Below are 15,138 nucleotides of genomic sequence, written 5' to 3'. Positions count from 1 at the left end.
AAAGAGCAAATACGAGATGAAATTATCTGGAATAATAGGTTTATTAAAATTAATGGATCCACAGTTTATTACAAGAAGTGGCATGAAGCTGGCATTAAGTCAGCGATATTTTCAAATGCAACTCTTTCTTAACGTTTAATGACTTTGTATCCACATTTTAGTTAAAGACTAACTTTCTGAAGTATTATGGCCTTTGCCACGCGATCCCTCAAGAATGGATTAATTAATAAATAACAATAACAAAATTTCTCCAGATAAAATTTCTTGCAAAGTTGCAAACCAAATGTTTGTGCAAAAGAAATTCGAAAGACCTACAGCAGAGAGGAGGATGAAACAGGCTAACGTCGACAAAGAATCGATACGACTTACTTACAGCATTCCCTTCAAAGTTACTAAAGACATTAGACTTGCTATCTTTCAGTTTAAGATCATTCATCATATTTTACCCACTAATGCCACTCTTTTCAGGGATTCGCCTGTTTAAAAAGAGCAATGCCACCTTTGTAACGAGAAATAAACATTGAAACACCTTTTCGTAACTTGCCCTTTAGCACAGAGTTTTTGGACTCAATTTTCCCTCTGGGGGAAGGGAAAAACCCTAATTAAGTTCAATTACCTTATCAGAACAAGAAATAATATACGGGTTCACTAGAGATCTCTCTCGTCGTCTTGGCTTGAACCTCTGTTTAATTATAGCCAAATATTACATCTATACTGCGTCACGAAGAGAAGAAGAGTATATCTGGGAAGCCTATTGTGCTATATTAAAGAGTCACCTTCAAATTAAAAAATACAAATCTAAGTTGCAAATACGTCTTTGAGCCTTTTAATTTTATTTCAATTTTTTGTATGTTTGCTATATAGCTTTGCAAGGCTGGCAAACGCCAGCAAGTAATTTGTAATTATGCAATTTGTTGCTTAAGTTTGTAGTTTTAAAAAGCAACATAAGTATTGTGAACATCGTTAGTACCGTATTGTAAGTATGTAAGTATTGTAAGTAATTAGTATCGTATTGCAAGTAACGGTATAATTGTTAGTACCGGTGTTAGCTGTATTGTAAGTTGTCTCGCTAGTTTGTTGTTTAGGTAACTATAGTTAAGTATGTTTCTTTTTTGTTTTGTAATGCAGTGTCATATGGTAATATAATTAATGAAATGTACTGTTCTGAAGTACTCAATAAAGTGTTCTTTGAAAAAAAAAAAACAAAAAAAAAACAAAAAGAAGAAGAATGGCGGTGGAGGTGTTTTAATTTATTGTAATTGTTCGCAAATCCATTTCCTCGAGTCAAGTGAGAAAAAAAGCAAAGAAGTGGAGGCAATACTCGTCGACATCCACCTTGAACAAAGACTTATGTCTTCACTAAATGTTTACAAACCAACGTCATTAAACAACCAGACGTTTACGAGCGAAATGTGCACAATTTTAGATGCAGCGATTTCAAACCGAGGTAGTGTGTTATGTTTGGGAGACCTCAATACGGGAAGGGGGGGGGGGAGAGTCCCCCCCCCCCCCCCGAACCTCAATAGCGATATTCTAAAACCACAAGACAGAGGGAAACAAGGTCGGGCTTTGCTGGATATTTTTCGATATCTATGGCTTGGACAATCTCATAAGAGAGCCAACAAGGATTTCAATTTCTAGAGAGTCATGCCTGGACATTATTATGGCAAATTCTTCCACATTTACATTAAAACCAGGAATAATAGAGACAGGCTTGAGTGATCATAAACTGGTCTATACTATTCTTAACGAGAAATTATCCAAACCAAAGACTGTTTTTACAAAAGGCAGGTGTTTTTAAAGTTTGATGCGAATGCTTTTAACAACGACCTTGCATGTGTGCCGTTTCAGAATGTGGCGTACGTTTTTGATGACATAAACGACATCTGTTGGGCTTGGGAAAAGATGTTTACTGACGTGCTTGACGATCACGCACCCATTAAATTGAGAAAGTGTAAGGTGGCATCAGGTAAATCCAAATTTATCACGCCAGAGATAAGAAAGGCCTGATTCGTAGGCACAACAGCCTAAAGCGAAAATTTAACAAAACAAGGAAAACCGACGACTGGGAAGCATACCGAGTGTTACAATATCGCGTGGTCTCCATGAGGCGAAAGTCTTATAAAACACTCGTGATGGAAATTTCAGGGCTTTTTGGCGGTCACTACGTCCCCTTGTACAGACAAAAAAACGTGCGCAAAACGAATTTCATTGTTTTCAAGGAAAACAGCAGAATTATAAATGAACAAACTCAAGTGGCAGAGATTTTTAACGATTACTTTACAAATATCACCTAAAGGTTAATAATCTATCCATATACTCCGTTCCAACATCAGTCACATGCCTTTCGCTTACCTGCGAACAGTACAGCCAGTAAGAGGTTTACTTTTCGTTCTACAAACCACCACGAAGTAAGGCAAACACTCAACAACATAAAGCAGAATAAAGCCCAGGGATATGACATGATTCCACCACGCGCAGCCAGGGCAGCGGTACCATCAGTGTCTGAACCGCTAAGTGATCTTATAAATACTATTATTGCAAAGACAGAAGTTCCCGAAGGATGGAAGTATGGTCAGATTACACTTTTACACAAAGAGGACTGCGTGTTGGACAAAGCAAAGTTTTGACCTGTTACCGTGCTGCCAGCATTCAACAAAGTGTTTGAACGCACTGTTTATACACCGATGAGTAGATATTTTGATTCCATCTTTCACGATTTCATGTTAGTGTATCGGAAATTTCATGGCTGTTCTGCGGCATTATTAACACTTACTGAGAAGAGTGGAAAGAAAAACTTGATCAAAACCACGTCATAGATGCTGCTGCATTAGATCTTAGCAAGGCTTTCAACTGTATCCGTCATGATCTTATGTTGGAAAAGCTTAGATTTTACGGACTGGATGAAAGATTATTGTCACTCCTTCGGAGTTACCTCTCACATCGCTCAGTACCAACAAGTCAAACTGGGAAACAGCTTTTTGTTGTGGAAGGTCGTTTGCAGCGGTGTACTTCAACAACAACAACAACAACAACAATTTATTTACAAATTTAGATGATATAAGGGGCTTGTACCGCAAATGGCCACAAAGCTAGTCAAGGCGGGACAAGACGAGCACGATAACATAATAGAAAAAAATTACAATAAATTACAAACATTCTGGAAAACGGAAAAACTTAACTTGACATAATAACGCAGGTATGCAACAAAATTGAAGTAAATTATATTTAATTTTATATTATCATTAATATCAGGGGTCAATATTGGGACCGACCCTTTTTAACATTTTTATGAATGATTTGGGCTATACTATAAACGAGAGCAGGTTATTAAGCTTTGCAGACGACACCAACTTATATGCTTCAAACAAATGTCTTCGCGTAGTAGAAAACATGATCAATCAAGATCTGTTTAATGACAGCTCGTAGATTTCTAAGTGAAATAAATCTGTCTGAGGATATTCAATTATAGCTGTCTATATAAAAGAGGACGTGCATGAGTGTTTTGATTAACCTTTCGTTCCTTTTCTAACCGTTAAACTAGAAGCTAGCTAGAGGATTACGCTGACCGAGAAAAAAAAAAAACGGGTTTCTGAAGAAGGTGACGACCAAAAAATGGAAAAAAAAACGGTATCTACCGATATGCCGCCATGTATAGTGACGGCCACTTGAAAAAGCGCGCAGTTTACTCGACAGTAAAGGGGCGTTTGGGATATATGTTGGGTATTCTAAACACTGAAAAATCTACGTTTGTAAATGTTGCCCGGTAACGAAAAATGTTCAGGTAGCCAAAGTAAAATGATCGAATTCTATTAATGTTTTAGAAGAAGGTGATATATTAATGTTATTTGTCGAGGTATTCAGATTTTTCAACTGATCCGGCAGTAGTGATAGATGTTGGAAATTAGCCGGGTTAGTGGATCCCCTTGGATCCCCTTAATTAATATTCTTAAGTGTCGAGTCCATGACGTCACCTATTGTTATAACCTAGAGAAAAAATGCCTTCCTGCATACTAATTAAGTGATTAGGTAGTGTCTTCCTGCATACTAATAAGTGCCGAGGTTTACTAATGAGCGTCACTCTAGTACAAAGGAAACAATAGAAATGCCCAGGCTTGCCCGCTCTATACCCACCCTGATTGGATCTTAAGATTTATATTGTCTGTTTTGAATAAAAAGTGGTTAGATTTCGAAAGCGCTATCGTTCTTGCAATCGCTTTGCTGGGAAAACTTTTTTCCGATTTTCAAAACGTTAGTACCGTTGAAAATGGCTTTTTTCACCAACGTTATTGATCTTCAAGCTGCCTTGAGCGCTTGTTTAACTGTCGGCGACTGGGAGACAAAACCGTTTTCTCCTATCTATCTTGAGGTAATGAAAAACTATTAAAGTCACGCACCGTTAGTCAGTTAATCATGCGGGTCCACGAGCCTAAAGTTGCATACAAATTAGTTCAGTTCTGCTGGAAAAACCCCAAGGGAGTATCTTGACGCATTAGTATATAATCAATTTTATATAACTTAACAAGGATCAATTAAAACACGCGACTTATAATTGCAAGCAATAGAACCAGACAAGAGATACCGTTTTAAAAACTTTATTAAAAAACAATGACAAAAAAAGAGTCAAATACACAGTGATCTCAAGCGGATGGAAATTAATTAATCTTCATCTTCTTCGCCCATGGAGTACTTGTATGGATTAAATTTCTTATGCCGACGTTTCCTCAGCCGTTTGCCATGAGCTTCATGATCATCCAAATAATTTACAATTGAATCTGACGCCTTTTTCACTTCGGGGCTTGTTGTGATGGGGTTTCTACTGTGGGAGGAGGGGTCAGGAAAGCAGAATTTGAGGGTGGTGGAGGCGTGAGGCTTTCTTTGTATGGTTTTTGAGAGATAGCCGCTTGTGTTAATTCAGGTGTTACGTTAAAGGGGTTGAGGGGAGTGGAGAATGCTGCCGTTGCTGTCGAAGAATCTAGTGCCCTTGATGTTAAGTCTGGAACAGCGCTGATTATTTCTTCCGGTCGTGTTCTTGAATTTTTAAATTGTTCTTTAAAAGCCAGGTATCTGTTTTGCAACTGAAAGTATCGTTTAGCTTTTTCATCTTCCCGGAGATCGTTTCGAGAAAGCATGCCATCCATACTGCCCTTTATTTCTTCCATAGCTGGAAGTACTGGGGGTGTTGCTATGTTTTGCTGCTTCAGATATTTTAAAAGCTCTTGAGGAATATTTTCTTGAAATCTTGCTTGGTTAAGGCCTTCTTCGCTGGGGAGGATGTTTGTCCGCAATCTACAGTTGTCTTGGGTAGTGGTTTTCAGATCAATCAACAGATAACCAAAAGGTCTTTTCACAGCCTCTTCGTACTGATTTAAAAAGAAATCCGCTTGGCCGGGATACATTTGCTTCGCCAGAGTCAAGATTTGCAATTTTTCTCGTGGATTCTTAAATAACACCAAATAATGACTGTTTAGGCTTATGCTGCGGCTACCTTTTCCCTGATGGAATAGATTCTGCACGATATAAATCACACTGAGATTACGATGATGAGAACCACGAGTAAAGAAGTTCACAATTCGCTTGTTTTTACTGGCGTCAATCATCTGATCATCAAACACGATCAAATTCCGTGTGTTTACATTAAAATAGGAATCCTGCTCCAAAGCCTTAGGAATTCCCTTGACGAATTAAATATGTGGCATGGTGACTAGCATTTCTGTGTACGCAGGCTGCCATTGTGAATAACACCAAACGATCCTCTCCGGGGAAGGGTGAATTGTCTCTGAAGCTTGTTGAAATAGTGATCGAACCCAGGCCGTTTTTCCGGACCCCGTCATCCCGGCAATCATGGAAGTAAAAGGATACTGGAAGCGAAACCGCTCACATTTTTCTCGAGAAAACGGCATAGCTCTGAATGGAGTGAAACTCGGCGACTCATTGTGCTCATTAAACATATGTCTTTACATGTTATCTTTTCTACTAAAGGATTTTTCGCAGAAAGAACAGAGCCACCTCATGTCAACTCAGTGAGGACTTAACGTGAACTGAAAAAAACATCGAATGTGTCACATTTATATAGAATTAAGCCCCATTGTTTTCCCTCCTCCTCAATTCTATTGTTTTCCCTCCTCCTCCTCAATTCTATTGTTTTTCCTCCTCCTCCTCTTCTTCCTCCTCCTCCCCCTCCTCCTCCTTTTCCTCCTCAATTCTGTTGTTTTCCCTCCTCCTCCTCAATTCTATTGTTTTCCTCCTCCTCTTCCTCCTCCTCCTCCTCCTCAATTCTATTTTTTTCCCTCCTCCTCCTACTCCTGCTCCTCAATTCTATTGTTTTCCCTTCACCACCACCACATTTCTATTGTTTCCCCACAATAAAAATATAAGCAACTCATTCGCCTAAGCTCACTTTACAGGTATGTCTCGTGTAGCGAACAACAATCGTGGTTTTGTTCAGCTGTTAGCTCACTGTCCTGATCATCAGCGCCAATTTCTTTTAAAGACAGCTACTCCACAGCAGCTACATGCACTAGTCCAAGTCTTATACAATATACTCAAGGGACACATTCCCATCTCCAAAGAAAATAGGCGGATGTTGCTGCCATATAAGGATGCTTTACTTAACTTGGCCAGATCAAATGTCCCTTACAAAACAAAGAAGCGAGTCCTTGTACAAGAGGGTAGCCGGGTTTTATTGAAAATGTATTAGCCTCTGTTATAAGTAGCTTGGGATTGCTAACGTTATAAAGGGAACCACACAGGCCTGGTACATTCATTTTACACTTGCCTTTAACGAGTGCTGATCAATATGAAGAGAAAGATAGATTTGGTTGAAGAAGAACACGAGAGTGAACATGAAGAAAGCGAAAGTTTTGATAATGAAAGCGAGGGTGAAGAACCAAGAATAAAAGATGTTTTGAGTCATCTTTCCCGAGCAGGGCTGGAAAAGCGTGCTTCTGATTTGCTGCATAGTATGGCCGCGTCCAAAGATATTCTTTTCTGGACTCCCCGCGGGCAATTACTTCGAAATAAACGTACCATTCCCGTCACAAACATCGCCGAGCTAGTTGAGTATGTGTTACTCCCTCACAACAATGAGATTAGCAAACCTCGTCCGCTTGATACGTTTCTAGATGGACTTGCAGAGTTGGGAATTGATAAAGGCTTAATTAATCACGAACAAAAATTTGCTAAGTGATTTAATAGAAAAGGAAAAATGCTACCGCAATGTAGAAAATACTTCCGATAACGAGAGTAAGAACGAGGAGAGTTCATCGGATTTAGAAAATACGGAGGAGGAGGAGGTGGGTTCTGAGAACGGCGTTGAAGCTGAAAGCATCCAAGAGAGCGACAACGACACTGACAACGACAGTCAGGAAACAGAAAGTAATAACCCTGAAACGTCCACCACCTTCAGTCACTTTAAAAGTCCCTGTGAACATTGCGAGAACTCTAATGTGTACTTTACATTGATCATGAAATGTCCTAAATGCTTTTGGCATGATTACTACAAGATTTGTCCTATATGCGATCACCTGAGATTCCCGAGGAGAGAAAGTACGTGAAAGAGGGCTTTCTTCGGTGTCGCGATTGTGGAGTAGTTACACACAAAAACGCGAAGACTTCGAAAGCCGATTTCTATTCCCCTTCTAAAGAGGAGAACGGAAATGAAGATTAATTAATTTCCAACCGCTTGAAATCGCTGTGTATTTGACTCTTTTTGTCATTGTTTTTTAATAAATGTTTTAAAACGGTATCTCTTGTCTGGTTCTATTGCTTGCAATTATAAGTCGCGTGTTTTAATTGATCCTTGTTAAGTTATATAAAATTGATTATATACTAATGCGTCAAGATACTCCCTTGGGGTTTTTCCAGCAGAACTGAACTAATTTGTATGCAACTTTAGGCTCGTGGACCCGCATGATTAACTGACTAACGGTGCGTGACTTTAATAGTTTTTCATTACCTCGAGATAGATAGGAGAAAACGGTTTTGTCTCCCAGTCGCAGACAGTTAAACAAGCGCTCAAGGCAGCTTGAAGATCAATAACGTTGGTGAAAAAAGCCATTTTCAACGGTACTAACGTTTTGAAAATCGGAAAAAAGTTTTCCCAGCAAAGCGATTGCAAGAACGATAGCGCTTTCGAAATCTAACCGCTTTTTATTCAAAACAGACAATATAAATCTTAAGATCCAATCAGGGTGGGTATAGAGCGGGCAAGCCTGGGCATTTCTATTGTTTCCTTTGTACTAGAGTGACGCTCATTAGTAAACCTCGGCACTAATTAGTATGCAGGAAGACACTACTTAATCACTTAATTAGTATGCAGGAAGGCATTTTTTCCCTAGGTTATAACAATAGGTGACGTCATGGACTCTACACTTAGGAATATTAATTAAGGGGATCCAAGGGGATCCAAGGGGATCCACTAACCCGGCTAATTTCCAACATCTATCGCTACTTCTGGTGGGAGTATGTCCCCTTGGGGCCCCCTCCAAAAAAAGAAAAAAAAAGCGCCCTAAGAACTGATATCAATAAACGAAATCTTGGCTAATGATTGGAACATAGAATTGCAGTGTTACCTAAGATATAAAGAACATACGAAAGCCTTAAGTGGGGACTTAACCTAAATTTCAATGAAATCTGAAGAGGTTTGAAGAGAGAATGGAAGAAAGAAAATGATTTTTTGGAACACTAACAGACAGTTAATACTCACGCAAGAGCACCCCAGTTTGCTAGGGGACTAACTTGGTGTCCGTCAATTATATTAACCACAAATTCTAATTTTAAAACTTCGCTAAATCTTCAATATTTCTTATTTCTTTTAATTTTACCATTCCTTCAAGAAAAACTATCTCCTCCCAAATATACCCAAAAATTTACAAAACACCCCACAACATAGATTCACGTTATGAGCATAGAGTTTTTGGATTGCTTGAAACGTAAACGAGATATTTCCATTAAAGCCATGTCAAGTGGCGGAAAAATGTCATTTAGGTTAAGTCCCCCTGTTTAGTTTCAAAATGAACAAACTTGGACTTGACTTTGTTTACGTTTTATTTTTATTTCACATTTCGTGACCGTAACATAAAGTAGCGAGTATTTTGATCATGTGATCTTAGTGAGTTTTCAGCGAAGCACGTGCTTGAATGTGTGTTGAGAATCTTCGCAGTTTATAAGCAAGTCGTCGTTTAAATCCGCACAAAATGTAAGTTTCTTTGAACCTTTAGTTTGTCTTTCGCCTTTTCTTTAAGTTTATTTTGTATTGTCCTTTATTTTCTTTAGTTTTCACCGGTAGTGACAATGTTGTAAAATCGCTCGCCATGATGCTGTAAACAAGTAAATGCAGAGATACATGAGAATAGAGTGTTAACAACCCAACCGCGTCGAATTATTTGTGCAAACCCAACATTGTGAAAAATTTTTGGTTAGCAAGGCGACGATTTGAAGGACATTGCCGTTTTGCTCGGCTTTTGCGAGAAGTAATGGACCCCTCGAGTGGTGGCATTGGAGAGTCGAAAACTAGTGGACCGGACCGCGGGACTGAGGATCGAGGAACTGGCCGGATTGAATCAGGTGGGGAAATTAATTTAATGGGCCTTGGAACAAACCTAATGGCTAACACAAATGAAGATTTTCCTGTTCACATCGGGGCCGCTGCCTTTGCGTTACCTCCTGAGGTCTTAAGGCCCCCGCTAGCTCGAGGAGCCTTTGGTTACTCACTACGTCAAAATCCCCTTCCAAATACTCAAATAGATTTTAGTGAAGTCATCCGTCAGCGAGAAATAAGTGAACAGCACAGACTAGCATCTTCTTGGAACAAAATCGCTGACTATGTTGCAACTGAAACTCAGCAATTACGTACATGTCTCTACACTAATTGGGACGTCCTATCTGCTGGTCGAATGTTAGAAAGTGTCACTCGTGCTTGGAAATCCTTTGAGGAAATTCATTCAAGGTATCTTCCGTGCATAAATCAGAGGAAACGTCTACAAGAGGTCGAGGAAAGGTTCAGATCCCTAAAGGAGACAGTTATAAGCTTATTTGAGCAAGAAGAGCGAATGCGAACGGATCACGAAGCCCCCAAACATGACGATGAAATTTCTGTCAAAAGTGAGAAGTCACAAGGCAGCTCTGTGTCCTCTAAGGCATCATCTCGTAAGAAAGAGAAGCTAAGAGCCGCGCTTCTGGCCAAGAAGAAAGTGGAGCTAGCAAAGCGAAGAGCTGAAGAGGATGCTGAGCTGGCCAGGCAAAAGGTACGAATGGAATTGAGGCGATTGGAGGACGAGGCTGCTTTAGCCGAACTGGACTGGAAGATCGAAAGGGACTATGATGAAGAAACTGGTCAGCTTGAGACCGTCGACGAAATTGAGAAAACACACCTCAACAGCTGCGAAGGTCCACCCAAAGGTTCCGAGTCAGAAAGGCAAGAGCTTCCAAAGTCAACCCCACGTAAGACCGAGAAAACCTTGGGCATCTCACCTGTAGATCACTCTACCCCTTCTGATAAAATACCAACATCCTCCAAGTCGGTTCATTTGCCCAGTTACTCCACTGTAGAAGAGTCTAAAAGGGAGGTGCTGCATGTCTCCAACCATACACCCATACAACACTCGCCTCAAGGTTTATTTCAGTCCAGGACAAAGCCTGATCCAGACACCAGAAAAGAGGAGACCACCCCAAAGGACCACGTTGCAGCCATGTGGAAGGTTCAATTGCTAAATGGCATTACGCCTACACAGTTTAATGGGAATCCAGCCGACTTCCCTTTCTTTCGAGAGCAGACCCGCACTCATCTTGAGAGTGAACTTCTAACCGACGCGCAGCGAATCGAGTACCTGCCAAAGTTTCTGAAAGGCGAAGCTCTGGAAGTCATCGAACGAAACAGAGGCTGCTCCTACAAAGACCTCATAAAGACTCTAGAGGATCGTTTCGGTAAACCCATCCAAGTTTCACAAGCCTGGATTGACGGTTTGGTATCTGGTCCCAAGCTTGCCCCAGGGGACAATGTGAGTTTACTGAACTTTGCTGAGAAGCTGAATGCAGCGACAAAGATCCTGAAAGGTGATGTTGAGCATGAGGCTAGTGTGGCTACCAACCTGAGGAGAATTGTAAGCAGACTTCCGAACGACCTTGTTGCAAAGTGGCAAACTGAAAATTATGAGATCGTAAATCGTGGCAGGTCCGCTCGCTTACAGGATATCGCGAAATTTGTTATGAGACAAGCGTCGATAAGAAACGACCCAATCTTTGGGCCACAGAGGCAAAGGAGGGAGAATAGTGAAGACAAGGCTACCCGGAATTCATCCAGGATTAAGAAACCACCACCTCCCAGGGACTCTACTATTTCATCAACTAAAATTGAAAGGCCACCAGAACTTCCCAGGGACTCCACAGTACCACCTGCTAAATCTGAAAGGCCCCCAGAGCCAGGAAATCACATCAAATGCTCAATCTGCAAATCCACACCCCATCGTCTGCAGGATTGCCCAATCATTAAGCAGTGCGATCGTGTAGCAGTAAGGCGACAGTATGCAGCCTCCTACGGGTTCTGCTTCAACTGTGGTTGTCACAATCCAACCCATAGTGGCACTACTTGTCCGGATCCCCCAGCCTGCTCCAAGTGTCCTGGGCATCATCTGACACTTTTACACAAGGAAAACAGCAATGGACGTCGTTTCCGGCCGAGAACCAATAATGGCGTAAGCAGTAATCACAACCAAGCAAATTCCCGTTCTGCTACGGTACCTCCACAGCAACAAAGCATGGGATCTGGTGCAGCACCACAAACCACCAACATCCATCAGGCCTCAGTGAGCACGACAGAGGTTTTTGCCCCGCAAGGTCGAGTCCTGTTAAACGTGGTTCCTGTGACTATCACGGCTGAGGATGGCAATTCCCTTTCCACGTACGGGTTTCTAGATAATGGCTGCACTGACACTCTTATTGATCGTCAGCTTGCGGATCAGCTTAATCTGGAAGGAACTTTGCAACGAATTGGCATCAAGACTATCAGGAGAAGTGAGGAATCAATAGAAAGTGAACGGGTGTCGTTCACCCTCGGTCCCGTGGATGGGTGCGGTAGAGATATTGAAGTCAATGAAGCCTACGTACTCCCAGATCTCAATCAGTCAGGGCAGATTTTACCGGATTCTGTTGACGTTTCGAAGTATCCACACCTGCAAGACCTGACATTCCCAGAAGTTGACATTAAGCGAGTATCCATAATCATAGGAAGCAATGTACCTGCTGCCCATTTGTAAGATGAAGTCAGGGTCCCACCAGAAAACAACGGTCCTTTTGGTTACCGGTTTCCGCTTGGCTGGAGTATTGCAGGGCCTTTAACTTGCGGCGACAAAGGGAAAACATCAGTCAACTTCCTTTCGGTGGGCATGGAAGATCAGATGGAACGCTTCTGGAAAATTGAGGATTACGGAGCCTCAAAGTCAGATGATAAGCCACTGTCAATCGAGGACAAGCGAGCCTTAAAAATCCTTGAGGACACAACAAGAATCGTAGATGGCCATTATGAAGTCGGTCTCTTGTGGAAAGAAGATCAGCCGCAACTACCAAACAACCGTACTCTGGCTGAAAAACGAGTCGAACTGCTAAGGCGCCGGCTAACAAAACCAGGAAATGAGGAAATGGCTGCAAAGTACAGAGCAGTTATGACTGAGTACATATCAAAGGGATATGCCCGCAAACTTACCCCTGAAGAAGCAGCTAAAGAGAGCTCACACACCTGGTATTTACCCCATCATCCAGTGATGAACCCGAACAAACCTGGGAAACTTCGCATAGTCTTTGATGCTGCAGCAGAGTATGAAGGCACATCACTTAACAAAAGTCTTCTCCAAGGCCCAGACGTGACCAATAGCCTCGTTGGAGTACTGCTACGCTTTCGCCAAGGGAAGGTTGGCCTAGCTGCCGATGTGGAGGCAATGTTCCATCAGGTGCGCGTCCGCAAAGAAGATCAAGATGCTCTGCGTTTCCTATGGTGGACTAACGACTACAGTCAGTGTCCAGACGTTTATGTTATGGAGGTACACATCTTCGGGGCCACTTCATCCCCATGTGTTGCCAACTCTGTCCTGAGGAGAACTGCCACTGATAACTCAAAGAAATTCAGTCCAGAAGTTGCAGCAGTTGTTGAGAAGAACTTCTATGTCGACGACGCGCTACCGTCGTTTAGCAGCAACACCTTAGCAACCAGAATGGCAACAGACCTCGCCGAAATGTTAGGTCATGGTGGTTGTCGCCTAACGAAGTTCATGTCCAACAGCAAAGAAGTTTTGTCCTCGATTCCTGTCCAAAGAAGAGCTACACCAAACCTGGACCTAAGGCTAGATGAATTGCCGGTGGAGAGGGCACTGGGTGTTCGTTGGTTTGTCGAGACTGATGAACTGGGGTTCGAGATCAAGAACCTGAACCGTCCTGAGACAAAGCGTGGAATCCTGTCTGCTGTCTGTTCATTGTACGACCCACTCGGATTTGCTGCGCCCGTAGCACTCACAGCAAGAGCTCTTATACAGGACATATGGAAGGCAAAGCTAGACTGGGACCAGCCATTGGAAGAACACTTCTTAAAGAGATGGAGATCTTGGACCACACAGCTGCCCTCCTTGTCCGAGCTCCGTATCCCACGCTACTACTTCCCTCCTGGAGTGGACCCGAAGAAATGCAAACTTCAGTTACATGTCTTCTCAGATGCCTCCGAAGTTGGATATGGCGCATCAGCATACCTGAGGATTGTAGATCCAGATGACTCCATCCATTGCTCGTTTGTCATGGGAAAGGCAAGAAATGCTCCCATCAAGTTCACTAGCATCCCAAGGCTTGAATTGCAAGCAGCTGTCCTTGCCACGCGCCTAAACAAGATGTTGAAAGAAGAGCTCGATCTGCCCATACAGCAAACTAAGTACTGGACAGATAGCGAAATAGTGCTTCACTACCTGAAGAATGAGAAGCGCCGATTCCAAACCTATGTCGCCAATCGTGTGGAAGAGATTAGAGAAAACTCACATCCTAATGACTGGAATCATGTACCAGGTGCCTTAAACCCAGCTGATGATGTCTCCCGTGGCTTGAACCCTTCAGATCTGAAATTTAACCAACGCTGGTTACGAGGACCAGAATTTCTCTGGCAGCCAGAATCCCTTTGGCCCACTGCAGACTGTAAGGAAGTCCCGGACGAAGCTTTAGAATTGAAGAAAGAAGCGCACGCCAATCATGTTGATGTAAACATCCATTCTGTCGCTCAACAGACAGACTCCTCTGCATTGAGCCCGCTGAGCGTAACGGCCAAAGATGTCATGGATCGCATAGTGAACAGTTGTTCTGATTGGAACCGGCTAAGACGTCGAGTTGCTTGGCTTATCCGCTTCGTCCATTTTCTTCGCAATCGAAAGACTACCCAGAGGGGCCACCTGACCCTTGAGGATTATGATGCAGCTACTATAGCCATCACGAGAATCGTACAACTTTCTGCCTATCCTCAAGAAATTAAAGACCTAAAGGCCAAAGGTGTAGTGAGGCCGTCCAGCAGTATAGTTGCCCTGAACCCAATGCTTGATGACCATGGCGTTCTGAGAGTTAAAGGCCGCATAGTAAATCCACCCGTCGCTAATGCTGCTAGGAACCAAGCAATTCTACCGAGAGACCATCCCATAACAGCAGTGATTGTTCGCCATGTTCATGAGTCAATTGGCCACTTGGGGCGCGAACACCTCATATCAAGGGTGCGTGAGAAGCTGTGGATCCCTCAGATTAGAGTTCTTGTCCGTTCCATCCTTGGGCGATGCCTTCGTTGTAAAAGGTTGAATGCCAGACAAATAGTTCAGCAAATGGCACCCCTTCCAAGAAGCCGCATGATGGCTTACCAGCCTCCGTTCTCGTACTCGGGAATGGATCTGTTTGGTCCCCTCCAAGTGAAGCATGGCAGAGGTACAGCAAAGCGCTGGTGTTGTCTGTTCACATGTTTGAATACTCGTGCTGTTCACCTCGAATTAGTCCAGTCAATGAACACAGATGACTTCATAATGTGCCTAAGGAGATTCATCAATCGCCGTGGAGGGGTTTCAGAATTAAGATGTGATAGAGGATCCAACTTTGTAGGAGCGGAACGAGAACTGAGAGAAGAGATCCAGC

General features: G+C 42.4%; 1 protein-coding gene across 1 annotated transcript; it reads left to right on the top strand.

Annotated features, from left to right (window-relative positions):
• The first annotated feature begins 9,008 nt into the window (after window positions 1–9,008).
• Window positions 9,009–12,338, top strand: LOC146469545 (uncharacterized). Its single transcript, XM_085123185.1, has 2 exons — window positions 9,009–9,199; window positions 9,277–12,338. The coding sequence occupies exon 2, from the start codon at window positions 9,477–9,479 to the stop codon at window positions 12,252–12,254; it is 2,778 nt and encodes a 925-aa protein (XP_084979311.1). The 5' UTR covers window positions 9,009–9,199; window positions 9,277–9,476; the 3' UTR covers window positions 12,255–12,338.
• The last annotated feature ends 2,800 nt before the right edge of the window (window positions 12,339–15,138 follow it).

This window comes from Pavona decussata, unplaced genomic scaffold (assembly GCF_977016875.1).
Source record: "Pavona decussata unplaced genomic scaffold, jaPavDecu1.1 SCAFFOLD_122, whole genome shotgun sequence".
Lineage (NCBI taxonomy): Eukaryota > Metazoa > Cnidaria > Anthozoa > Scleractinia > Agariciidae > Pavona > Pavona decussata.
Note: the sequence above shows the minus strand (reverse complement) of the source record. Positions and strands in the feature narration are given on the sequence as shown.

Coding starts and splice junctions, on each gene's coding strand:
- LOC146469545 (XM_085123185.1), top strand. CDS start 9,477: ATGGACCCCTCGAGTGGTGGCATTGGAGAGTCGAAAACTAGTGGACCG.